Source organism: Centroberyx gerrardi, chromosome 9, assembly GCF_048128805.1.
Source record: "Centroberyx gerrardi isolate f3 chromosome 9, fCenGer3.hap1.cur.20231027, whole genome shotgun sequence".
NCBI lineage: Eukaryota > Metazoa > Chordata > Actinopteri > Beryciformes > Berycidae > Centroberyx > Centroberyx gerrardi.
Genome location: NC_136005.1, coordinates 9,565,004 through 9,590,593, shown reverse-complemented (window position 1 = coordinate 9,590,593; position 25,590 = coordinate 9,565,004). Strand labels below are relative to the sequence as shown.

Below are 25,590 nucleotides of genomic sequence, written 5' to 3'. Positions count from 1 at the left end.
TCGGCTCATTTCCTCTCCTCCACCCTTCACCTCCTCACCCTCCCCCACCCTCTCTTTCAGTCCAGTTCCAGTTACCTTCAGTTCCTTTAGACGGGACGTTTAGCTTCTTAATGTAAGCATAGGTACAAAATAATCAGTGACAGATTTCCTGTCATTACAGTCAAAATGGCAAGTGCTTGTATGTGTGTTTAATGTGTGTGTGAATTGAGCGCATATTTTTGTGTCTTTGTGTGTGTGTGTGTGTGTGTGTGTGTGTGTGTGTGTGTGTGTGTGTGTTATTGGCATAGCTTTCACAGACGCTGCCCGGCAGACATGAGCCAATAGATAAAAGTAAGTGTGTAAGTGTGTAGGTATGTGAGGACGTACGTAGCCTACGGACGGTATGTGTGTACATGTTTGCACGGAAGTGTGTGAGTGTGTGAATGCGTGTGTGTGGAAGTGCGTGTTTATGAGTGCGCGTACGTGTGTAATGGTAGATACCAATGTATTATAGCAGGACTCTGAGAACCATTGTATTATAGTATCTGCCTACATCTGTGGGGATTGTGCATTAGTTTGCTGTGTGCATGTAGGCTACATCAATGCTCTTAAGATCAAAAAGCAAGACTGACGTGTCCATGTTTTAGTGAAATGTAGCGTTAAGCTTATTGGCTCTAAATAGGCTATGAGATGTTGTTTCAGATGCTAATGAAGTGTGTAATCTTTGAACAAGCTAATGAGCTGTACTGATCTAATTACAGCTGGGAATCCAACCAGCGCTACGCTAACTTTAACTAACAGTTACCATAAGATGTTTGCACGCTAACCCACAAAGTTACATTCCTGAACTTTTACAAGATGGCAAAACCTTACATGGGCCCCACAAGAGCTAACTGTATTGTTTATGAAAAATAGCGAAATAGCGTGGGTGAATCCAACCAGCACTTCGCTGATGTTAACTAATACCTTAAAAGGTATGCATGCTAACCCTCAAAGCTAACAAGGTTGTGTGGTTTACATTTACAAGAGGGCAAAAGCTCACATGGGCCAGACACAAGAGTTATTTATTTATTTATTTTTTTACAAATAGTGAAAGAGTATACAGACCAGGGAAAACAGAGACAGACAGATCTAATAATCCATCCCTCCACCTGCTTAACGTGAGAGAGATACTGTCAGTTTTAGACCCAAAGCATAAGGGAATATGGTAAGATCATCTGAGAGTCTTATACTATCAAATAGTAATTTAATGGTCCAGTAAAGAATTTTTCAGAAAACTAGCCATATAAGTTTCAGATGTTCTTGTTTCAGATGACTGATGTTTTCCAATATTGTCAGATGTTGTGTGCATTCACAGTTAAAGGCAGTAGTGTGGGTTTTTCAAGGTTTTTCAGGTGATGCACTGTATAATATTCACAGTCAAAGTGATTTGGATTGGTTATACAACTGGACGTGCACACATTAGACGTTCAAAAAATATCAAAGCGAACATATGGTTCTTCATTTGAACACATCATTAAATGAAATGGAAGATTTCTCCCATAATGTTTGGCCTCCCTTTCAGCGCTGTCACGCAAGAATCCCATTACTAATATTTGCGTGTTTTTCATTTTCTTTACGCTTTCATGTAATAAGTAATTTCCATGACCCCCGGGCCAGCGAAAGCCATTAAAACCCAGTTCACATTTTCAAAAATGCATGGGTGTGAAAGAGAAAATCCACCAGTTAATCTCAATTCCTGAAAAGTTTGACTTTTTGAAGATAAGAGGTACTTATATATAGTCAGTCAGAGAAGCATTTACATTAATGTTAGGGAGAGTGATGGGGCGCGGCTGGTCCGCTAATAGCCACATGACTGATGATAAGATTAAGTTTTAATATCGCACCTCTTTAGTTTGGAATTGTGGGCAGCTAAATATCATGCAGACTTTATGAGTGAGTGCTTCTGTGTGTGTGTGTGTGTGTGTGTGTGTGTGTGTGTGTGTTTCTGTGTGGAGAGAGAGACAGATAGAGATAGATAGAAATAGATAGAGAGAGAGGAGATGTATCTGAGGCCTCAACCCAGTACTACAGGAGACAGGGCCTGTGCATTGTCAGCATCAGGGAGGGAGATGTAGGTGGGGTCGGGTGATGTGGGGTGGGGTGGGGTGATGTGGGGTGGGGTGGGGTGATATGGGGTGGGGTGGGGTGATATGGGGTGGGGTGGAGTGATCTGGGGTGGGAAGGGGTGCGGTGGGAGCGCAGGAAGGGACATTTTCATCCTATGGGGTAGGTAGTGGGCAGTGGGGCAGGACAGAGGTACCTCTGTTGGACCAAACAAATATATACAGTAACACTTTGCACTTTCAAACTACAGCAAACAACGCTACCTTCTAGGTCAAGCCACACACCTGTAAAAACAAAATTTAAATGCTCACTAAGCCCAAAACTGTCAGAGGGAAAGTACTAATAATCTCTCTCTGTCTCTCTCTCTCTATTTGTCTTTTCCTCCTCTCTCTCTACAAGGAATACACACACAACACACAGACACACACACACACACACACACACGACCCACATACGCAGTATCTCTGTCACTTCATAAAATGTTCCCGCACTTCGAGGAGGAGAAGACAGCATGGGGGAGATAGAGTGAGACAGAGCAGAAGAGACAGAGCTAGACAGCAGTGAGGGATGGCGTCAGTGTAATAAAGGAGAGACAGAAGCAGATAGAAAGACAGATAGACAGACAGGCAGGCAGGACAGCAGCTTCAGACAGATAGATAGACTGAGTGGCAGATAGAGGGACAGGTAGAAAGATGGAATTACAGCTAAAGACAGATGGAACAGATGGGACGGCAGGCAGAGACACACAGAGAGACAGACAGAAAGAAAGAGAGACAGACAGACAGACAGGCAAAAGGGAGACAAGCAAATATGCAGTCAGAGAGGAAGAGCCAAGGAGACAAAGTGACATGCAAGCAACATCCAGAAGGGACGAATGAGTCTCTCTCTCTCTCTCTCTCTCTCTCTCAGTCATCACTCCAACACCACAACGCCACATGCGACTGCAAAACACATGGGTCCACTCTGCCCGCACAATGGCCTATTATAAGCCCATACAGGGGAACATACACACACAAAAATCAACTCTCAGCGATCCGACCAAAGTGATTCTGACTTCAAAACAAACAACGGTACATGTGTATTTTTACAGTAACTACTGTTTTCAGCGATAAACATCTGTAGGGGTCATATGACTTGTGTCACCCCTTTCTGCAAGCAAACACACACACACACACGCGCACACACACGTGCAAGCTCTCTCTCCATCACACACACACATTCACTTTCTCTGCTGCAGTGTATATATATATATATACGTGTGTGTATGAAGTGGTGTCTAGGCTGTGGCAGTGTCAGGAAATTCCAGGGGATGTTTTCAATAAGGCCGGGCAGCGGCAGCCAGAGAGCTGGCAAATGAAAACCTGCTGAAACACACCACAGAGCTCCAACAACACACCGCCTCGCCTAGCCCCGCTCCTGCACTCTTCATCACCATGTTAACTGTGTGTGTGTGTGTGTGTGTGTGTAAGAGCGAGTGTATATTTGTGCGCGAGAGAGCGTAGGCAGGTATTTGTGTTTCTATGTGAGAAAGAGAGAGGGCGTCGATGTGTGTATGCGAGGGAGAGAATGTGTGTAAGGGCTTATATCTATTTACAATAGCGTCAGAGAAAGTGTTTTCAAAGTGTGTGCTGTGTGTGTGTGTGCGTGCGTGCGTGTGTGTGTCTGCGATGTGTCTGCGAATGTGCTTTCCCTTGACTGCTATCATCTGGTGTTGCTGTGTCATTCAGTCCAGGGGAAACTGTGAAGCGTTCACTTGGCCGCATCACCAGCGCTACGTCATAGAGCTAGAGCGGGTGTCTATGATGGAGCTCCGTTACATAATAGTAATAGTGAGCAGCCTTGACTACAGTCCCATGCTAAAGGATAGGATGTGGGGGAGAGGGACAGACTGAAGTATTTTTATGCAAATTATGATGCATTGAATTAGAAAAAGCTGATAAATTGTGATGAAATCTGCTCAATATCACAAAGTTTTTACAGTCACTTGAGGTGGAATAGTCAACGATGTAGACTTAGTTCAATCTCACTGCATAACAATTCAACTATTCTGATCAAGTGGCTTTGGATATTCTGAAAGACAGACTGTAAAATATCTGTTTACTGCAATAATGACATCTAGAAATGCCATACACGCTGTCGCTCCCATGTGGGCTGTAAGGCGCCCGCAGCGGTTGCATGGTAATTAGCCGGTGCATTAGAATATTGCTAAGTGCACTTCTTTGTTTTCATCTTCAGACAGAATGCCCAGGCATGAAAAACATAATAACAACTTGCGCAACACTGATCAATTATTGAAATACTCTCCATTTTTCTGGTGGATGTGTTTTTCTCATTTATCCGCTTCAGCCCAGCTGATGGAAAAACACCTACTTCACATTTTATTTCAAAAGTTTTCTTAAAATTCACTTGACAGCTAGACAAAGAGATGCACAAACAAAGACAGAGACAGAGACAGACGGGAGAGAGCAGGAGAGAGACTGTATAATATTAATTGCCATTTGAATACAATACATTTTGAATACAGTTTCATGCTGAGCAGCTTTGGATGGAGGGAGAGAAGGGAGGAAAGAGAGAGAAAGAGTGAGAGAGAGAATCAAGTTTATTGAGCTGCTGCTGTGGAATTAGCCTCTTTTCACTTTTCTCAATTTACTCTGAGAGTATTTTCTGTACAAGCAGACCATCAATATGTTGTCATGAAACACTTGGCCCAACAGGGGGCACCAGTGAGTGCGAGAGTGAAACTGCCAGAGCCACTTGGTCTCTTTTGTACTGCCTGGGGTAATTCATTTATGCCTGCGAGGGCTCCTTTACCACTGTCATTTTTATTAATAACCTGTTAGTGAAAGTGAAGAAAATTAGGAATGTCTATTACAGAATAATGTGTTTGCGTGCAGATGTGTGCAAGTGAGAGGAAAAGAGAGAGAGAACTTTACTGAGAACGTAAGCATTTGCACATAAAAGTATGTAAGCTACAGGAAGGTGTAGGTGTACAGCGAGGGGACAGGGGGAGTGTGGGAATTAAGGTGCTGAGCTGAGCAGAGATGGATGTCCTGCCCGAACCACTTTATACACACATCGTATAGTTTAATCACCCTGTGAAAAAACTCCCGGATAAGGACCACGACAGCTCTGGAGAGCCTTGACCTGAGCGCCGCCCCGGGCTTTTTCCCGACAGTCCTGTTTTCCTTCTGCACTCTGGACATGGTTCCAGTTGGAAGAGAGGGGTCCAAGGCAAATGCAGCTCGAGGGGCCATTAATATTTATCCTCCATATGAGAGGAAGCCAGTCTGATAAACACAAACACAACCACTCAGGCCTGTAGGGACTGAAGAAGTTGTCTGGAGCAGAGAGAGAGAGAGAGAGAGACAGACAGAAAGACAGAAAAGCAATAGAGACAGAAAGTGCCAGATCATGCTTTCTATGTATGGGCCAATCAGACAGAGAGTGGGTGGTTTTCCCAAAACCATCTTAACTCTCACATCACGATTACTCCATTATATAAGGCACTGTAAGACAAGAATAATCCTAGTAGTGCTATGAGGCCTTTGCCTACAGTTAAACTTGTCATGTTAATGTGATTTTTGAGATCTGACCATAAAGATTGGATTTTATGTGATCACATCATTGTGCGCCCACACTTGGCCTGGAAATGCCGGTTATGTGTCTCCCTTGGCTGTATTTATTTAAAATATGTCTGGATTACTTTAACCCACTCTCTTTCTTTCCTCTCCATTTCTTTTCATTTCTCATATGCACATTGTGGCTAGATCGTATTAAGATGAAGAATTCTGTGCGCAAAAAGCAAGACTGACCATTTCCACAACTAGTTTTGAAGATAAAGAGATGTGAGCAAAATCTGATTTCTGTGTTTTGCAGGCCTATCACTTACTGTAATACATCCTGGCATCATTGGATGATAAAAGTCGCATTGAAACAACAAGGATATAATCGCCGCCAATGGGAAACCAGGCCCAGCAGAGACAGTTACAGGGTTGTAAAGATACGAAGTAAAGTTTTAAAGCCAGAAACAAGAGATGAGAGAGAGGAAGCTTTGTGATAAGAGCATGGGAGAGAGAGTCTGTGACTTGTCTCTGCTCTGCTCTCCCAAGGCCTGCACTGAGGCTTGTGTGTGTGTGTGTGTGTGTGTGTGTGTGTGTGTGTGCTCACTCCCAGCAGGCTAACTGCAGTGGTTCTCATCACCCCACACTAGCTGTCAGTTCTCTCACACACAGCGCTGCAGCCTGCAGGTGACCCGACACACATGTTCACCTCTTGGTCTATTCAGCCCAGGTTGATAAACAGGAAAGCTAACATTACAGCTGCCATACTGCAGGGCAAACCCCTGCAGAGGGCAACTTTAACCTCTGTGGCAAACTTAAAACTTCATTAGGAAAGATCTTTATGTAAAAATACACCCATCTAATCAGCCTAAATTATTAGCAATAGAGAAGCGCATCCTATCCCCTCTAATCGAGGCACTGTAGTTTTGTCTTATTTGGCCAAATTAAATTCTGTTGTCGGACACTTTTCCACCCCGAAGAAGTGACAAATCAAAACTCAAGAGTGAAATACAAACTGTCTCCTAAACAGCAGTGAGTGAGCACTCCACCCAGAGAAAGCTGGACTCACCAACGTTAGATGTTTTATCTCTCTCGTTCCTTTGGTATCCTTTGGTGTCCTTTGGTGTCCTTTGCTATAAAGCATCACAGACCGGCCGGGTTGGTAAACATGACTGGGCTGTGTACTGTTTATTGACTTCACGTTATATAATTTCTGGGTATTGAAGGTTAAATTTTTTTAATTTTTTAACTTTTTCACTTCACTTTTTTTTTTTTCACTACCATTTGGAGCTGCCAGCATGCAAAGTTGTCCAGTGCAGCTCTAATTTTTTTTTCACAAACCACAGGTCGATTAAAAAAAATAAACAAAAAAAAACCAAGCCTGAATTCTCAGCAAGCATTTCATGGATGGCAGTGTGCAGGTGGTGGCCAATTTCTACATCAACCCAAAGAAGCACAGCATTTTCACAATATGATATCATGGCATGGTAAAAAGACATGTTGAAACAGCTTTGGAAACTATTTTTAGCAGATATCAGAAAGATATTTAGGTCCCAAATACACAAACCGAAGCACGTAGCAGCGATGGATGACTACGACCATCTCGACTTTCATTCTGGCTCTATATTTACATTGGTTTTCAATGTTGTTGCAGGCCATCGTATCAAGATCTATTCAAAGTCAAAATGTTTGCTGGGAATTGTTGTTAGTTTACTTAATGTGAGCTGACAAGTTTTGTGAGTCACAGCCAAAAAAAATTCCACTGTATTTGCACACACACATACACACACACACACACACACACACATTTGCCAGCATTTGATCAGTGGCTCGTGGTGGGTCCCACAATTTTTTAAACTGTTATTTATCCAGGGAAGGTTTTTTGGCTGAGCACCATGCTCTTTTTCAGCTCTGCCCTGCTTCACATTCAAACAGTTATACGCTTTCACTGCCCACTGCAACCACAGTCTCCTGATGTTAGCCAGTGAATTTAGACTCAAGTGCCTTGCTCAGGGGAAACTCAGCACTAGCAGTATGTTGCCGGGTGGGGAGGCTGTTAGTCATTCAGTTCCCCATCCCAAGGGATTCAATCCTGCAACCTCTTGATCACAAGTCTGCTTTGCTAATTGCTGCCCTCTGGGCTTTTGTTTGAACCGTGCTCTAACACACCAGTTCAGTATGCCACATCAAAGCTTAGTCTTGGCATAGTGGATTGTTGAGAGATGTGTAAAAGAGGGCAGACACAAGATTTTGGTGATTATAGGCTTAGAAGAGCTAGGTGAAAATTTATTATTTTAACCTTTATTTATCCAGAGAAAGCCGACTGAGCACATTTACTCTTTTCTAGCAACATTCTGCTTCACATTCAGTTCTACACATTCCCACCTGGGAGCTGCTCAGTACAGCCACAGTCTTCTACTGTCAGCCGCTGAGCAGCAGGAGGTTAAGAGCCTTGCTCATGGGCAATCCCACAGTGGTTGTTGAGGGAGGGGAGAGCTCCCCAGCTGCTCAGGGGGACTCAAACCAGCAACCTTCTGGCTACTAGCCCGCTTCTCTAACCCCAAGGCTTCAGCTACTCTGCCATGTTATATGAAGTTTTTTTTGTTTGACTGTTTGTTCTCTGTTTTTCAGTGCCTTTTTTGAAACAGCCCAGATAAAAAAAACTGCCTGGTATGTCAATTTTAATGCTTAATTAGAAAAAGAAATTCCAGTGCATCCCATCCACCCCTGTGTGTGAATTACACAACACAGTGCCAACAACTTCTAAACGGAAACATTGCTGTTCTTTACACTTCCTCGCTCCCCTCCGCTCCAGTTCCCTCATGCATTAGTTTTAGCCCAAGGCGTTGGACCGGGTTCACTGGCTATCTGTGGTTCACATGACTTTCATTGTTCCATAACGTAAACACATTGTTTAACAGGAGAAGGATGTATCATCAGTCCTTATTTCCTCCACTGCGTACACTTCAGTGGAACGGCGGTCATTGATGTATTAACCGGAAACGACACAAATTCATTACTTCATCATGGTCATACTTCAAACAATTCGCAAGCATATATGTTCAGTAAACATGTGTGGGATATTTGTGTTCTAATAGAGCAAAACACATGCACACACATGCACACACACGCACAAAAAGACACGCACGTGTATGGAGATACAGACACACACACACACACACGTGCATGGACACACACATACTGTAGCAGCTGGATGGTGCAACATTGGCCTTGTCCAAACACAGAGCAGAAAGAGCACAGGGAGCGAAAAATGCTCAGAGGAAGGAACCAGGCGTTCAGCATTAATCATACACTATGGCACACACACACACACACACACACACTCTCACACACACACACACGAGGTGGTACCACCCATTTTCAGATGAACAAACACAGACACACATACAGAATTACAGTACACAGACACATAGACACACACGTGGGCGCGCAGTCACAAATGTACAGTCACACACACCAGACCATACCACCTGTTTTTGCAGGCAAACACACTTGCACACAAACACACACGGAAACACACACACCTACACACACACACACACACACACCACACTTCCCTTAGGACACACTACACCATTCAGGAAACATTAGCAGCATTAGCCAGGAATGCTAATTGAAACAAACAGCTCATGGTTTCTTCATTTCTGGACTGGGGTGGGAGCTGGCGGTAATTGAGACTTCTGTGTGTGTTTGTGTGTGTGTGTGGATGTGGGTGTGTGTGTGGGTGCGTGTGTACGTGTGTGTGCATATAGCAGACACACAATTTTTGCATGCCAGAGATCTGGGAACCATTGTACACTATTATTGTCCTGCTTTTTCTCCAGTTTTGCTTTCAAACACGAAACAGAGCAAATTGTTCACCATAAACACACATTAGCGCTGACAGAATCACTGTTCCAGACCCACAGCAAACCTGATCTCCCTTTCACTTCACACTCACATGCACACACATAAACACACGCACACACACACACACAAGATCTAGATGTAACTCCAGCCCTGTCACTTGGGGCTAAACCCATGAATTGTGGATCAAGCGCCTGGCCGTCTCTCCTCTTTCCTCCTTTGCTCTCCTCCCTTCTCCTCTTTGCTCCATTAGTCTTTACGGGTGCTGTGGGAGCGAAGGATGAGCGAGGAACACCGTGAGCCTCCTGTTGTCATCCGTCTCCTCTCTCCACCAAATAAAAGAACACAATGAGCACTTCTGACGGGGCCATAAAGAATAGACATCTATTGTTTCGTGCTTCTGTCCTCCGCCCGCCTCAAGCCCTCCACCTGCCTCCCCATGCCCTCTGTCCCAGCTCAGCGGTGTGGAGAAGAGACCGTACGAAGCGGAGGGATCATTCACCGGCCGAGAAAGCTCTGAAACCTGAACTTGTTCTTGGGGGGATAAAAAATCTGTCTTCAAAAGTACATTTGTTTGGCTGACCAGGTTTTCTGGTATATCTCAAGTTGTCTTTCGCTAGTGATGCTGCGAGACATCGGCTGCATGAACAGTGCAGTTGGACACACTCATCAGTGGCCTGGTTGTGCAGATGGGAAATCTCTGTTGAAATCTGGTTTTAGTTTGAAGGGATACGCGTAATCACGCCTGTGGAACCGGACTAAACAGATCCAAGTCTGGATGACAAAGCATGACGCCCACTGTTTTTCTGGGATAAAATCCTGTTTTGGTGCATAAAACAGTCAAACATCAAGGAAAATTGATTATGAATCGCTTTATTTTCCCACATACATATGCAGTCATCACAGAAGCCCCATTTTTAGTGATTTTTTATGAAATTTTGCAGCACTGTTTCTTAGCCCCCATCAGGACGTATTTGGGAACTCTAGAATTACTAATGCAAAATAGAGATACAGGTTGCTGGGACATTGCCAGAGCCCAGCTGGTTTTCTACTCTACCTGGTAGTTAATTACATTCACCTGGTGTAATCAGGGGCAGAATGAGATTTGAGACACCATTGAACGTAATCAACTACCAAGTAAAATAGAAAACCAGCAGGGCTCTGGCTCCTGAGGACCATGATGGATAACCACTGGCCCAGAGTTTAGAGAGATGTCCCATAACCAGAAGGTCACAGGTTTAACCCTTGCAACAGCAATGCGGCCTGTTGAAGTGTCGTAGAGCAAGAAACTGAACCTCTACCTCACTCTTACTCATTAATTAGTCAGTTTCTCTGGTTAAGACTGTCAGCAAAATGTCTAAAATATCCACCATTACACAGTATATGACCCCTTCCTCCATATCCAACCGTCCCTTACCTGCACCAAAGGCAAAAAAGAAGGTCTGGGAGGGGTTTCTCTGCAGCAGGGCAGAGACACGGCGCGCCATCCGCTCATTGCGTTTGTAGATGAGCTCCTGGCGGAAGTAGCTGTCAATCTGCTGGGCCGTGGTTCGGTCATGAGCCGGCAGAGAGCTGTTGATGAAGTGAGGGAGCTGAGAGAGAGAGAGAGAGAGAGAGAGAGAGAGAGAGATGGAAAGACAGAGCGAGAAAGAAAGAAAGAAAAGGAGAGAGAAAATTAGAATTCTTAAATGCCTTTACAGCTTTTATGCTTTTACAGTCACAGTCCATGGGTGAATACAAACCTCATGAAAATACCCTTATTAAAACCATACATTAACCAAAAAAAAAAAAAAGAGAGAGAGAGACCGGGAGAAAGAGAGTGGCGACTGAATAGGGGAGTTAAAAACAAATTGAGAGGGATTGAAATCGGGATGGAGAGAAAGGAGAGGACTGAAAGGGAGTGTTGGTGACAACCTGGCACATGTGTGTGCCCGCGTGAGTGTGAGAGCTGGCAACGCGGAGTGTTTCTGACGCGACAGCCTGACGGAAAATGACCAACGCAAGGCTCGATTCTACGAGCTGGATTGAATGAGAGAGCATCGATGAATGGGAGAGAGGGAGAGAGAGAGAGAGAGAGAGAGAGAGAAGGAAAAAAGTGTCAACACCGTGTATGTGTGTGTACGCAGCTTGGTGCATGAAGGTAGGTACTTGTATACACTTGCAAGTACAGTATATCTGCAAGTGTGAGTGTGTGAATGTGTGTTTAATTGCTGGGTGATTTATTAAGAGCCAGACAGGCAGAGACAGACAGGCAGGCAGGCAGAGACAGACAGCGCTGGCTCCACTCCACTCTTGGCTGGCTGAGTGGATTCAACAGGCCGTTAATCTGAGGGGATGAGCGGGGGTCGGGGTGGGGGGGGAGGTGTATGGGATGGGGTGGGGGGGGGGCAGTATGGGGGTCTGGGCTGTTCTGAGACACTGGAGGAGGCAGACTCACTTAGAAACATCCACATATACATATACACATACACACACATGCATACTCTCTCCCTCCCTCTCAGTGTATCTTTGTACCTGTATTCCTCTCTCTCACTTTCTCTGGCTCCATCTCTCTCTCATAACATATATGCAATAAAATATGAATTATTGGAGATACAGTAGGTGAAATCCGAGTACTAAATTTTGAGCACCATCAGTTTTGGTCTATTCCTTCTCCCTCTGTTATCTTACTGTCAATAATAAAGACCTCTCATTCTCACCTAGGACTATTGGTAGCTTTTGTATTTGTGATAGGGTACTTAAATTGGGGAATATTTCTTCACATTTTAGGATTTTAGTTTCTCCTATCTTGTCATATTTCAGATTTTATAAAATAACCTTTATTTCTTCCTCTATTTCCATAAGGTTGCAGTGCTTGTAAAGCCTCTGATTTTTGAGTGTCTTCCTTTTTCAGATTTAAGGTGCTGGTCCCCTTTAGCAACAGTTTTTATTTCTTTACTTTCAAGAATGCTCAGTTATTTGGCCAAGTTAATTTCTCTGTTTAATGTATGATAGCACTGAAATTTATTCAGAATTTTAATTTATCTGAGTTATCTGAGTACCATCTTTTTAAAGTCACAAAGAAAGTGAGATCTCTCTTTCTCTCCTCTCCTCTATCATTCTCTCCCCCTAGTCTCTCTCTCTCAGAACCAGGGGAACACAAAGCACCTGAGTCCTATCCCATCCTGGCCCTGCTTTGCCCAGCCTGCACCCGGGGAGTATCACCTTACCCCTGCTGCAGCTCCGGGGTCAAACCATTTGTTAGGAACATGTTCCCCCTCCTCTCTTTCTTCCAGAGTTGCCCCACACTCCCCAATGAGGGAGGGAAGGATGAAATGATGGAGGGATGGGGGAAGGAAAGGGATAGGGTTATCAGGAGAAAGGTTAAAGGGGGTTCCTGGGGTGGGCTGCGAGTGTGTATATATATATATATGAGTGCACGTACGCACATGTTTGCACTGTATGTGAGTGTGACATGAACACACTGAGACACACACACACACACACACACACACACACGCGCACAGTGGCTGGCTAAAGCTGAGCTACAAGTTGACAGAACAATGGAACAGCTGCAAATGGTGCATAAATCAGTGTGTGTGAGTGTGAGTGTGTGGTGTTTGAACGCATGGGGAGATTTATTGAACCACATATGTATAAGGTGCTGCTCTCCAGTATCCATCCAAAATCTCTATCTTACTCATTTTCTCTCACTCTCCTCTTCAGCTCTTCTCCCCCTTTCTCCACCTCCAACACGCTCTCAATCATCTCCTTTTGTCTTTATTTGTCCCTAAAGCATAATGGTCGAAAGGTTATAATTAGGGATGGAACGATATGCTAATCTCATGATACAATTTTATACGTGATATGGGTTTCACGATTCAATACAACCATGATACGATGTAATAAATAAAACTTCAATGATAGCAAAGTCTGACTGTGCAGTGTTATGTTTATTTCTGAGCCACAAATCTTTCTAGCAATGGCATTGGCTTGCTAGAATGTAAACAATTTAAAAATGTCATTACAAAGTGCAAATAATATAATTTGGATGGAGAGCTTATGAAATTGTGATGGGCAAGCCGTCTCATTTGTGATTACTACAGCAGAATAAAATGTAGCTAATATGATTTTTTCTGCCCCACGATATGTATTGTCACATTTTCATATTGCAATATATTGAATTTCAATATGTTGTCCCATCCCTAGTTATAATCCAGGCCTAAATGGGATATTAATTTCTTTCATTTTTTGGGGGGGTGCATTTTACATATTCACATTTACATTTTAGGCAGTTAGCAAAACACTCTTACCCATTGGGTAAGAGTGGATTGGACCCATTGGAAAATGGATTAAAAGCAGAAAGGGGTTCAGTGTCTCCCTCATGGACACTTTGTTGAACCAGTAACCTTTCAGTTACAGGACGGTCTTGCTGTTTACTCCACCATGCTGCCAAATGCATTTATGGTTTAAATCTGTCAAAAATCTCCAAGTTCTGTGGAGTGTTTGGATATTTTTCGGCTTCTACCGTCTCCATTATTAAGATAAAGCCATGTCCGCAGATTCCATTTGGACATGATCATAATCCAAATGGTTTGTATGACATGAGCCACATTACTCAGTTATCTGCTTGTTTATATCCTGTTTTGTCTCACGGTGCTTTTAAAGGGTAAGTGACTAGGCTTCGTCGTCAGTGAAGTGATATTCTCCCTACTCCCTTTCCCTTTTCTGGTGAAGAACGAAGCTCTGCCTGAGCTTCGTTCGTCACCAGAAAAGGGAAAGGGAGTAGGGAGAATATGAAGAAAGGTAAGTACAAAAATGAGTAGTGAAAGAGAGCCACATTCACTCAGATATCTGCTTGTTTATGTCCGGTAATGTCTCAAAATGCTTTTAAAGGGAAAATGAGTGAGGCTTCATCATCAGTAAATGCCTGTGACTCGTTCTTCAACAGAAAAAGGATGAATATGGAGAAAGGTAAGTACAAAACTGAGTAGTGAATGATATGTGCATGTTAAAGCCTCGTATTGTCCCGCAATGCTTTTACAGGGTGAATGACTGGGGTTCATGTGTGATTGATTGGGCCTCATTCTTAATAGGTAAAAGGAAAGGGAGTAGGGAATGAATATGGGGAAAGGTAGGTAAAAAAAAAAAAAAAAAAAGTGAGTAGCGAAAGAGAGAGTTGGAGAAGGAGTGCTTCATCTCTGGTCTGATGAACGAGGATAGCTTGAGTGTTTTATGAAAAGAGAGATAACAGAGGGGTTGGGAGGGTAGCGGGGGTGAGGGAGGTGGACGGGGCAGCAGATAAGTTATCACAGGAAAGCCCATTAGCGGCTCTCGATCCCGACCCGCTCAGGAAATGTGGAGCGACAGCGAGATATTTCCTCCCTTCCTCTCTACTGGCCGCGCTCTGCAATCACTCGCTCAGTCGGTCCATCCTGCCAGCTGCCTCCTCTCTTCTACTTTCCTTTTCTCTCTACTCCATCTCTTTGAAGTCCCTGAGCTCTTCTCTCCTCTTCCTTCTTCTCCTCTTCTTTCTTCTCCTCTCCTCTCCTCTCCTCTCCTCCTCTCTTCTGTTCTCTTCTCTTCTCCTTTCCTTCCCTTCACTTCCCTTCCCAGCAAGACGGCAACATGCAGGAATTGGCCAAGTTACAAGCCAAGTTACAAGCACAACATTTTCACAATATGATATTATGGCAAGGAAATAATTAATTCAATTGGGATAATTCATTTATTCTTATTGAAGCAGCTTTGGAAACTGTTCTGAAATTTCGGTCCAGATTTCATTTCACAAAGTGATGCAGGTAGTAGCCAACTCCAGATGTCAACTCAACTTTCATTTTGGCACTATATTTAAATAGGTTCTCAATGTTGGTGCAGGCCATCGTAACAACATCTATTCAACGTCAAAATGTTCGCTCAGTTTCCTTTCCTTTCCCTTCCCTTCCTTCCTTCTCAATCCCCTTGAAGTTGTTCCTTCCTTTGCTTTCTTTCTTTTCTTTACTCTCACTCTTGTATTCTCTTCTCTCTCGGTTCTGTCTTTTCTCTCCTTCTCTGACTTTACTTCTTTGACTCTATGCCTGGTGGATCGGACCCAGCTGAGTAGCCAGTGTTGAAATGCATTAACCCGTCTTGCACCATTCTGCTCTGCTCTGCTTTGGGGCCCATCATCGGCCTCCTTCTAATACGATGAAGATTGAGTTGGGAGAGCATCAGGGGTGTTGGGGGCCTCCGGATTAGGCTCCATCTATCAAAAAACACCTGCTCCTTCGCAGCCCTGGAAGTTCACGCACACACACACACACACAGACACACACACACACACACACACACGCATACAGACACATGGACCTGCTATAGATCACCAGGCTACAGAGGCAGGCACCGGAGTCAGGCGTCTGATTGCTCTAGCATGTGCTGAGGAATGTTAATACGTGTTATTATGACATGAGGAGCAGGGGCCAACTGGTATGATTTAGAGAGCCCATGCAGGAGACGACTGTAGCCACGGCTGGAGGTGTAACTGTGGCTAACATGCTCTTCATGGCCCTCAGAGAGAGAGAGAGAGAGAGATATGGAGAGACATAGAGAAAGAGAGAGAGAGACAGATGGAGAGAGAGAGAGAGACAGAGAGAGAGAAAAGGGGTAAGTGTGCCCTTCAGCCATTTGTCAAGGCTTAACAACGTTGCCATGTTGAGTTTTGAAGTGCCTGTAATAATCGGAGAGTTGAACGGTAAGTTGTGCATACTTTCCATTACTTTGCGTGTCTCCAGTGTAAATGATGTGGAATCTCGGCAGCCGAGCGGTGAGTTGAGGTTGCATGGTGTGTTAGGTTTAATGGGACTTAAGGATCAGCAAGGGAAGTTGAGACAGCGTAATTAACTGAAGAGGAGGCCTACAGACTAAATCTGCATTTGAGGGTGGAGATGGAGCAAGAACTATAAATGAGCATGGTGTGTGTGTGTGTGTGTGTGTGTGTGTGTGTGTGTGGACCGATGAGGAGGCCATTATTGGAGGAGCAGAGGCTATGTGAGGAAACACAAAGAGAAGGAGGTCAGATGGGGTATTTACAGCAGGAGTCCCAGGCTATTAAAGTGCTAGACTATCAAATGACTTGAGGGTGACATGAAGGATTTCAGTGGTGAACTTGACTGGGAGTCAAGGGAGGTGGTGGATAGTTGGTGGATGTGCTGTGATGTGGATTTGGATTTGGAGTGCCAAATTTGACCATAGTGACGATAGCCTAATAGTAGAGAAGTGAAGTGACTCGAAACGGGGGTTAGACCGATATGGGTTTTTGAAGGCCGATGCTGATATGGATATTTTGGGATTTGAAGCAGCCAATAGCTGAAATTGTATGCAGTATATTTAAATGTATTCTATGCCAAAAAAATCCAAGGACTGAATGTTTCTCCCAGAATATTATTCTTTGCGGTGGAAAAGCACTACATCTAGACCATGGGACAGTAAAACTCTCCATTAAAACCCATGCTAGGGAAATTCTTTGGTTGCTTAGCAACTCCTAAAGGCAGGGTGGAGCGGGTTTAATTGCAAGTTTTACAGACTGCCATCCCTGAAGCTGTTGAGTAAAATAATGTCCTCACCTCCATCATATCAGCAGTGGCCAACAATGACTGGCCGGTATCCAGTTTTTATTGAAAAGTCAATATCGGCCCAATATATCGGCAAACCATTTCGAAACCCTGGACCAGCTGTGAAAATCTGGGTGGGGTAAGTAAATGAGTAACAACTACCACTGAGTTGCCACTGAGTAAGGCACTTACTAAGCCCCAAGGGCTCCAGGGGAGGTGCTCTCCCTTCTCTGGATAAATAAAGGTTAAAAACTAAAACAGGAGGCCCAACCTGTGAGGTGTCGTGGTTGAAGATGATGGAGCTGAGGTCGCCACAGTTGTAATGGGTAATGAGGTCCTCAGTGGTGTAGGAGCCCTGCAGACTGCCCGCTCGGACGCCCTCATGCTGCAGCAGCGTCTGGTTCAAGGCAAACAGCACCTGCAGGGAGAGAGAGAGAGAGAGAGAGAGAGAGAGAGAGAGAGAGAGAGAGAGAGAGATGGGAAGGGCACTGTTAAACTCGCCGCAAAAGGGGATCATGTTGTTTTCTCTGCTTTGTGCTGAAGAGGAATTTGCGTGCAGGGAGAGAATTTTTTGCAAACAGGGCCAGTGTTCCTTTTTAAGAAAATGTGTGACTGTATTATAGCACTGAAAAGTTATGCTGAGTGTTGGTAAAATACAAGTATTTTGCAGAGTTTTCATTTCTTTCAGGATATTTACATACACTTTCCATACAGGCTGACTACAGGTAAAAGCAGACCACAAAAGGCATGGCAAGACTCCAATAACTTTCTCCTGAAGGAAGGAAGGAGAGAAAAGGGGAAGAAAAGGAGAGCTGGAGACAGAGAGAGAGAGAGAGAGAGAGAGAGAGAGACCCTTTAAAAATAAATCCTTTCTCTCTCTCTTTCACCGGGGCCCGAGTGCCGTAAATTTACAACCCCCATTAAAATCAAAAGTAAACCCTCTTTAGAGAGAATTTATAGTGTGCAGCCGCCAGCCAGCCCAACGACTCCACAGCTGTCCTAGACACCAGGGGTTAACCTCCCTGCTCCCGCCCTCCGCACTCCCAAGCCACCTCTGACTGGCCTGCCAGCCGGGACTGAGCTGTCAATCACTGTTAAGCTTTCCTACAGAAGCCAGAGGTGTGTACGGACGGGAAGAAGGTTTTTTTTTTGCTCTCTCTGTGCATGGAAGTGCAGCAGATTTCACACAGTTCTACATTGCACCCAGTAACACATCCACATCTTATGCGGTATTGTTGTTTGACTTGATTAGGCCAAATGACTCGGCTTGTGTATATCTTCAAACCCCACCACCCTCATCCATGTCTATAATCCTAATTACCTTCACTACGTCAGGGAAACCTGACTAGTGCTGTGGTAAATACCGGTGGGAGAGCGCCAACATCCAGGCCCATATGATTTGTGTAGCAGCTTAAGGCCGATACAGCTGCACAACTGATCGAGCCCAAAGTCAAAAGTCTGGGTCATAATTCACACAATTAGGTTATGTTTTCACAATCATAAATGCCCATATCGTGCACATTGAATGTTTAAACTCTAGGTAACCTCTATGCTGGGATAATCACAACTGAGTTCTAAGCTCAACCTTGTGACGATGTGTCTCCCTCTCTGTCTGAGGTCATTGTGCTCGCTTACCAGCCTTGCAAGGCGGTGCCTTAGTGCTGTGCTTTTATCATAATGAAAAGAGACAACTGGTGAGCTGACGGCATGGATAACTCTCTCCCCCTCTCTCTTCTTCACTCTCCTCTTTTCCTACTCTCTCTCTCCATTCCTTCACCCCAGTAGAGTCTGTATCCTCCTCTCATCTTTCTGCCAGGTCCCAGAGCCCCAGCCCTTCCTCCCGCTGTCCGACCGAGAGCTGAGACCGATCCTATTTATTCTTTTCGACGTGTTTCACCGAATGTATTTTTGCTGCGCTCAGCGCCGCGCTGTCACCCTGCCAGGGAGGCATAATCCCAAAATGGGCCTTGATCAAACCTGTGACCGTTTCAGTCCTGAAAAAATATGCCTTTCATGCTTCCCTCAGCTCATACCTCACCACCAGGCCTCCCAGATCCAGAGGCCCCCCTGCTGGTTTAGTAATGACAGTATACCTCATTTCACTTTCTATTTCCATCTCACGTGAGCTGCTTTTATTGTCCACATTTCTCCCTCCAAACTCCAGGTCATGTTTAGGTGTGATGCCAGGCCCGGAGAGGCTGAAATGTGCTTTGTGGCTAACTAGCTACAGTAGCTAATTTTTCTGCTGCAGATGCTGATGCTTTGGCAGCGAGTTGCCACTGCCCCAAGCCCTTGACCCACAGGGCTTTCCGCCATGTCTCGGGGGCTTTTCCAAGAGAAACACCAGAGAGAGCTGGGCGCTGGCAGAGCACACACACCTGCCAGGCCGTCTGTAACGCTGCCAAGTCCAGCAGTTTCCCTGAGCACTGCAAACTGCAGCAGACAAGACAGACAAGACAGAGTGTGAAAGTAGAGGAGGGTGCAGGCTAGAAAGGGAGAGGAGGTGTGGTTGGTAAAGAGGGTGGTTAGGTTGTTAAGGGGGTTGTTATTTCAATATTGTTCGTCTCCCGGGGAAAGCACATCTCTGAGCTGTAACCATGGCGCCAGAGTTTGTGCCCGGCTGAATGAGAGAGCACGTCAATCACAGAGGGAGAGAGAGAGGAAAATGCAAACAGTGTGTGCGTGTTTATATATGTGTGTGTGTGTGTGTGTGTGTGCCTACATGTGTGCATATGCATGTGTGTTGGTGAATGTGTGCGCGCATGCACGTGTTGACTGACAGAGTGGGTGTTCTTGTGCTGAAGTGGTCCACTCACTCTGACAGACTGGCTCTTTTACAGCCAGGACTTTTCAAAGTAGCTAACGTTGACTCACCGATCACCACATGGCTTACTACCACACAGGTCTCTCTCTTTCTCTTTCTCTCTCTCATTCTCCCTCCCTCTCTCAACTAATACATGCGTGAGAAACTCCCATCATAATTAAATAAAGGCTTTATAAGAACAAAGCTGGAAAGAGGAGAGCGCACGGATGGTCTTGGAACCTCCGATCTCTCCCTGAGTGCAGCACTCCAAAAATTCATTAGCGAGCGTTGGAAAGAAAAAGAGAAACGAGGGGGTGGGAGTGGGAGTGGTAGAAAAAAAAAATCAGAGAGATCTTTTATGTTCCACAAAAACGTCATTTATCAACACGTGTGTGCATAGCAGCAATTGACCTTGAAGTGCATTAAACCCTGGCTGCTTGCTAGCATTAGTGTTAGCTGGTTTTCCGTCTGACGGTTTTTACAGTGCTGTAGCATGTAATGAGTAGGTGCCGATGACAAGGTGTTGGAACGGAGAGAGCTCACTCATGTCAACTACATCACTCCCTTATTATACCTCCTTAAATCTGAATCGGAGAATGTGAGAATGATGGATACAGAGCGGTGTCTCCACCCGTAGCTTCAGGCTGCAATGCCTCAGAAGGAAGTGTCAAACTGTAGAGGCCAAGCACTGAACTCTAGCAGAGGAGAGAAAATCGTTAATGATAATAAAATGCAAGTTGCTTTACTGTAAAAGCAAATGAGAAGCATACATCGCCAACAACAGCGATAAATACGCAGGTAGAGAACAACAAAGTACAACAACACACTCTCATCAGATGTCCATCAGAGAAGTCTTTGCCTGTCTGCCTCCTTCTCTTCACCACCCTCTCATCCACTCTCCCTCACCCTTTCCCTTTTATTTCATCTTCCATCACTCATTTTGTCTCTCTGAGCGCCATGGTAAAAGAATGAGACACCATTCCACTTTCCTGCAAACAGACAGAGAAAAAGAAAGAACAAAGGAAGGGAAGAGTAATAGCATGAGGAGGACAGAGAGCGAGAACGAACAAAAGCCAGAGAGAGAGGGGCGAAGCGTGAGAGAATGGTAAAACAAATAAAGGCTTGTTATGTGTGAGGAGCATGTGCTGTACAGATGGAGGTGATTCTTCTCCATTTGTGCAGAGGAAAGTTTGGGTCGGTGGGTATACAGAGCGCATGGTAAGGCCTGGCGCGGGCATCGGGTACAGCCGGGCAGGCAGGTGGATGAAAAGCCCAGTGGTGCCTGCCAGCGTCAGGCAGGAGATCTGAGAAGGCCTGTTCCTTCACACATCACTCTCTCTCTCCCTTCTCCTTAAAACACTGCTTCTCTCAGTTCGTCTCTCCCTCTCTTTTCCCTCTGTTTCCTTACTCTTTGTTCCTCCTTTAAATGTGCTATGTGTAACATTTTAATATCAACAATAAATCATTACCACATTCATTTTGAGCCATTAGTATATATAGAATTTTATTGCTTTACAGCACAAAAGAACATTTCTCATTAATTTATGGCACAAAATAGGAAGAGGGCTGTTGTTCTTCCAGCAAAAACGGAGCTAAAGCTTTCAGAGTTTCTCATAATGGTAGATGAACAAGTGAAGGGCTGTTATCAGTTCTTAACCTGCTTTTTGCTCAAGAAGAAGAACATGGAGCGAGCAGCAACATCCTCTTCATGGCAGAAAGCAACATGGGTTTATGGGAAATGTGGTCTTAATTTTGAGAAGCGCTAGCCTTAACAATACTACTGGCATAAGATTGAGGCTACCAATCGTCTCAACCATCACCACTGATTTGCCAATGATCTACTGATGTTTTAAAAACCACATAGCACCTTTAAATTCAATGTGCTTTATTGGCATAAGTATTACAGAAACAGTATTGCCAAAGCGTCCAATGAGAATTCAGCTCTTTCTCTCTGTCTGTCTCTATCTCTCTGCCTTTCTATCTCTGGTCATTTAATCAGCCGCTGATAAAGAAAACACTACAAACAGCTTTAAGGAGGTGTGTTCCCCTCGACTGGTCTCTTCTCCCTGAGAGCCGGTTGTGTTTCACCGTCAGAGAAAGAGAAGAGCGAGACCTCCGACCCCGGACACGCACTGCTGGGCTCCTCTGGGCTGAGGCCGGCCTCCCTCAAGGGCTCCGGCTACAGACGCCCAGGGGGGATTGAGTTCACAGCACCCTGGGGTGACTGGAGGAGGAGGCGAGGAGGGGAAAGGAGGAAGGGAGTTGAAATAACATCCAGGGCAACCCAAGAATAGGAGAGGTGCGATATCTCACCCCTGTACCCCGCGGAGCGCCCCCAAAAAGGCTGGATAAGGAGGTGTGTGAGCGTACTTTCCCCTTCACGATCACAGCACAGCGCCATGAAAGAATTCGTAAAAAAAAAGCCCCTTGTGTCCATTTTCTTTTAACCTGTGCTATCTCAGTATGAATCCATGTTTGAATGTGTCATACTGTGCGTGTATCGGCGGCGGGGGTCTTTTAAAAGCCTGCCGTTGTCTGATCTTTTATGCTAGGCTGGCTCTGAAAAACACCTTGAATACATTACTAAGAGAGATGGTGTCACACAAGACCACATCAAAGTTGTCTGGACAGTCTCACATGATAGCTGCGCCGTTGTCTCCTACGGTTTTATCAACAAGGTCCTCGAAAGCTGTTCTCCTTTTTCATTTTTTTTCCTTCCGCGGAACCGTGTAACCTGTCAAGGGCTGTAAAAGCAACATTCAAACATAAAAATGCCTCAAATGCGACCTCCAACGTCAGAGCATTGCCAAAATATTTTTACAGCCCCTCGGCGCCTTTCTGTGTGTAACGTTTGCTTATTTGAAGGTAAGCAGCGCTTTCGACTGATCACATCTGGCATGAGCTACAGCAAGCCAGAACCTCCTCCTCTTCCAAATCTTTATCCCTCTTAATACCTGCTATACACACACATGCAAACACACACGTAAACACACATACAGACTTCCATAAGCACACACGCTAATAATTATACACATACGCACACGATCACACAATCACACGATCACATGCACACACACACATATGCGGTCACCATCATACACGTACTGTACACACACACACACACACACACACACACCACATTCCCAACTAAGCATTCCCTGTATACAAGCCACGCCTTGCAAACTACAAAAGAGAAGACCGTTCTCTTCACTTCTCCCTATCTTTTCTGGTCAGACAGTCCTTCCGGTTTGGATGTTGCTTCCCCCCTTGTCTTTGTCTCTCTTTCTCTTCCCACACCCTCTCTCCTTTCTCTCTCTCTTTCTCTCTATCTCACTCACTAAGTCTCTCTCCCTGCCTGGTCTATCTCCTGTCTCAGCCCAGGAAATCCAGGGATTACCAGAGGGACAATCCCAGTGGCAGAGGCCTGCTGCTCCCAGCTTCCACAGAAAGCCACCCATTCTTCCCTCTCCTTCCTCCTTCCTTCCCCCCTTCTCTCCTTCACCCTCTCTCTCAGCCTTTGGGGGGGACAGACAGTACCCCCCCCCACTTAGCCTGGAATGGTAAAAATCCCAAATCTGCCCCCCCTTGCCTCTTTGTTATCCCTCCTTCCTCTGCCAAACAACTACTGTCTTCCTTTCGCTCCTTGCCCTTCTTGCCTTCTCATTTCCCCCCCACCAAAACCAGACCTAGGCTCCCATGCCCTACGACCCCCCGCCACCACCACCACACACATATACACCCCTCCCGTCCCCCCAGCGCCTCCTGTCTGTCCTCTTAATAAGAGCCTGCAGAGGGGGGTGGGTGGGGGTCGCCCCTGCTCTCCTTACACTTGTCCACAAACAAACCCCGCTGTTTGACTTGGCAGCCCCGCCGCTGCGCCAGTCATCCCAGCTTTCCTGCCTCCCTGAAACACAGAGAAAATAATAAAGTAGCGTTTGATCCGGAGTGAAAAAGCCCACAGCTGGTCCCTCACCATGAATGCCCACAAGGAGAAAGAGAGAGAGAGAGAGAGAGAGAGAGAGGGTGGGGGGTGAAAGAGCAGTGGGAAATTACAGAGGGAAATTGTACTAATTTTTGTTTTCTTCAAGGCCCCAGGGTTAGTGGAATAATCATAAGCCTGTGTGTAAAAGTAAGCAGGACAAAGGCGTGGGTATGACAGGAGAAGAGGGAGACCTGTCCGACTCAGTGTTATGAGGCGGGTGATTGGTCCACCTTTAACTATTTTTCCCAATTTCTGATTGAATAAATGTGAAAACATGCTAGTTGGTGAAAAACAAAACAAAACAAAACACCATTGTGTATATATACCTTGATGTTAGAAAAGATGCTGTACTGTAATTATTAATACTTTTACAGTAAGTCCATTACAAATGCAGGCATGGCTGTTAGGAGCCCATTTAACAGTTAAGGACTAGACTGGATAATCACTATTGTATTCCCATCGAAATGAAGAGAAAACACCATATTTGTGTGTTTACATCAGGTGTGAGAGCAACAGGTAATGGTAGCAGTGTTCCTCATGGTTGTAAAAAGCCTAATCAATTTCCATATCCATTTTCACAAATTAAGTCTTAAAATCTTATTTTTATTAAAACAATAGAAACAAAATTCCAATGGGTTGAGATAATTCCACTTGCTTCCAATGCAAATCAACTTCAACATCAATTGGAGTCAAGTGTCATTTTCTTAATGCTAGTAGAGTGATTTGCCCTATATCAAGATATTGTTGCTTATTTCTAGAAAATTCCTGAGACAAATGAAAACACATTTTTTCACTTGCTTTAAGGAAAATAAGATTAAATGAAGTGTTAAGATGCACATTGTTTTTGCAGTGTACACCTGGGCTCAGGTCGTTCTGAGCTTATCTCCTCCTAAGCCCACAGTCCATCGCTAACATCATCTTCCACTGATCCTAACCCATTTCACAGACAGCTCTCTTTTTTTTCCCAGGGAAAAGACTCTCATTGAATTCCATTGGATTTATCCGGCTCCCATTATGATGTGTGATGCTATCCAAACCAGATGAGCTGGGTCTTCTCCACGGTATGTAGAAAGAGGCGGCAGAAACAGTCGCGTATGTTTAAAACATGCCTCCCCGGCACTAACCAAGCGCCCGACCACGCTCTCTTATCTCCTCCAGTCTGCTTTGCTTGGGCTAATGGCTTTAGACAGAATAATTCCCAAAGAATGATTTGTCCTTTGCAAAGTCCACATCTGAGGTCCGGTTGAAACATGAGAGCAGCACATAATCTCCTGCATGAAGATAAATTGTGTAATGGAGGAAAAAATGGATCCAGATTGAGAAAACTACACGGGTCCAGACAGTTAGTATGAGCTGGACTAGTTGACTAAACTCAGTCCTTTTATAGAGGGGATTCCTTATAGGGTCAGAGGTCACTGTGTCACTGTGTGTGTGTGTGTGTGTGTGTGTGTGTGTGTGTGTGCCTGCCTGCCTATTGGTCTGCATGTGGAGAGTGTCTGTAGCCTTCAATTATCACAGCACGTTTTGATGATGCTTGAATGATGTAATGTCAAGTCGAGTCAAGCCGAGTAACAAAACAGGTTAAAATGTGTGTGTGTGTGCGTGTGCGCGTGTGTGTGTGAGCATGCCTCTCAACATGCTTCTGATATAACGCCTGCATCGCTCCAGACTGAACTGAGCTTGTTTGTACTGTTTGACAGACAGATGTGGGTTTCCCCTGCAGAG

The 25,590-nt window shown here is 44.9% G+C and overlaps 1 protein-coding gene across 1 annotated transcript in view; it reads right to left on the bottom strand.

Annotated features, from left to right (window-relative positions):
- trabd2b (TraB domain containing 2B) overlaps positions 1–25,590 on the bottom strand; it is a 69,793-nt gene that overhangs the window by 12,399 nt on the left and 31,804 nt on the right. Inside the window, exons 3-4 of the mRNA XM_071917612.2 lie at positions 17,352–17,498; positions 10,930–11,104 (exon numbers count right to left, since the gene is read on the bottom strand). Of these exons, the coding sequence (XP_071773713.1) occupies positions 10,930–11,104; positions 17,352–17,498 (322 nt within the window). The remainder of the gene's footprint in view (positions 1–10,929; positions 11,105–17,351; positions 17,499–25,590) is intronic.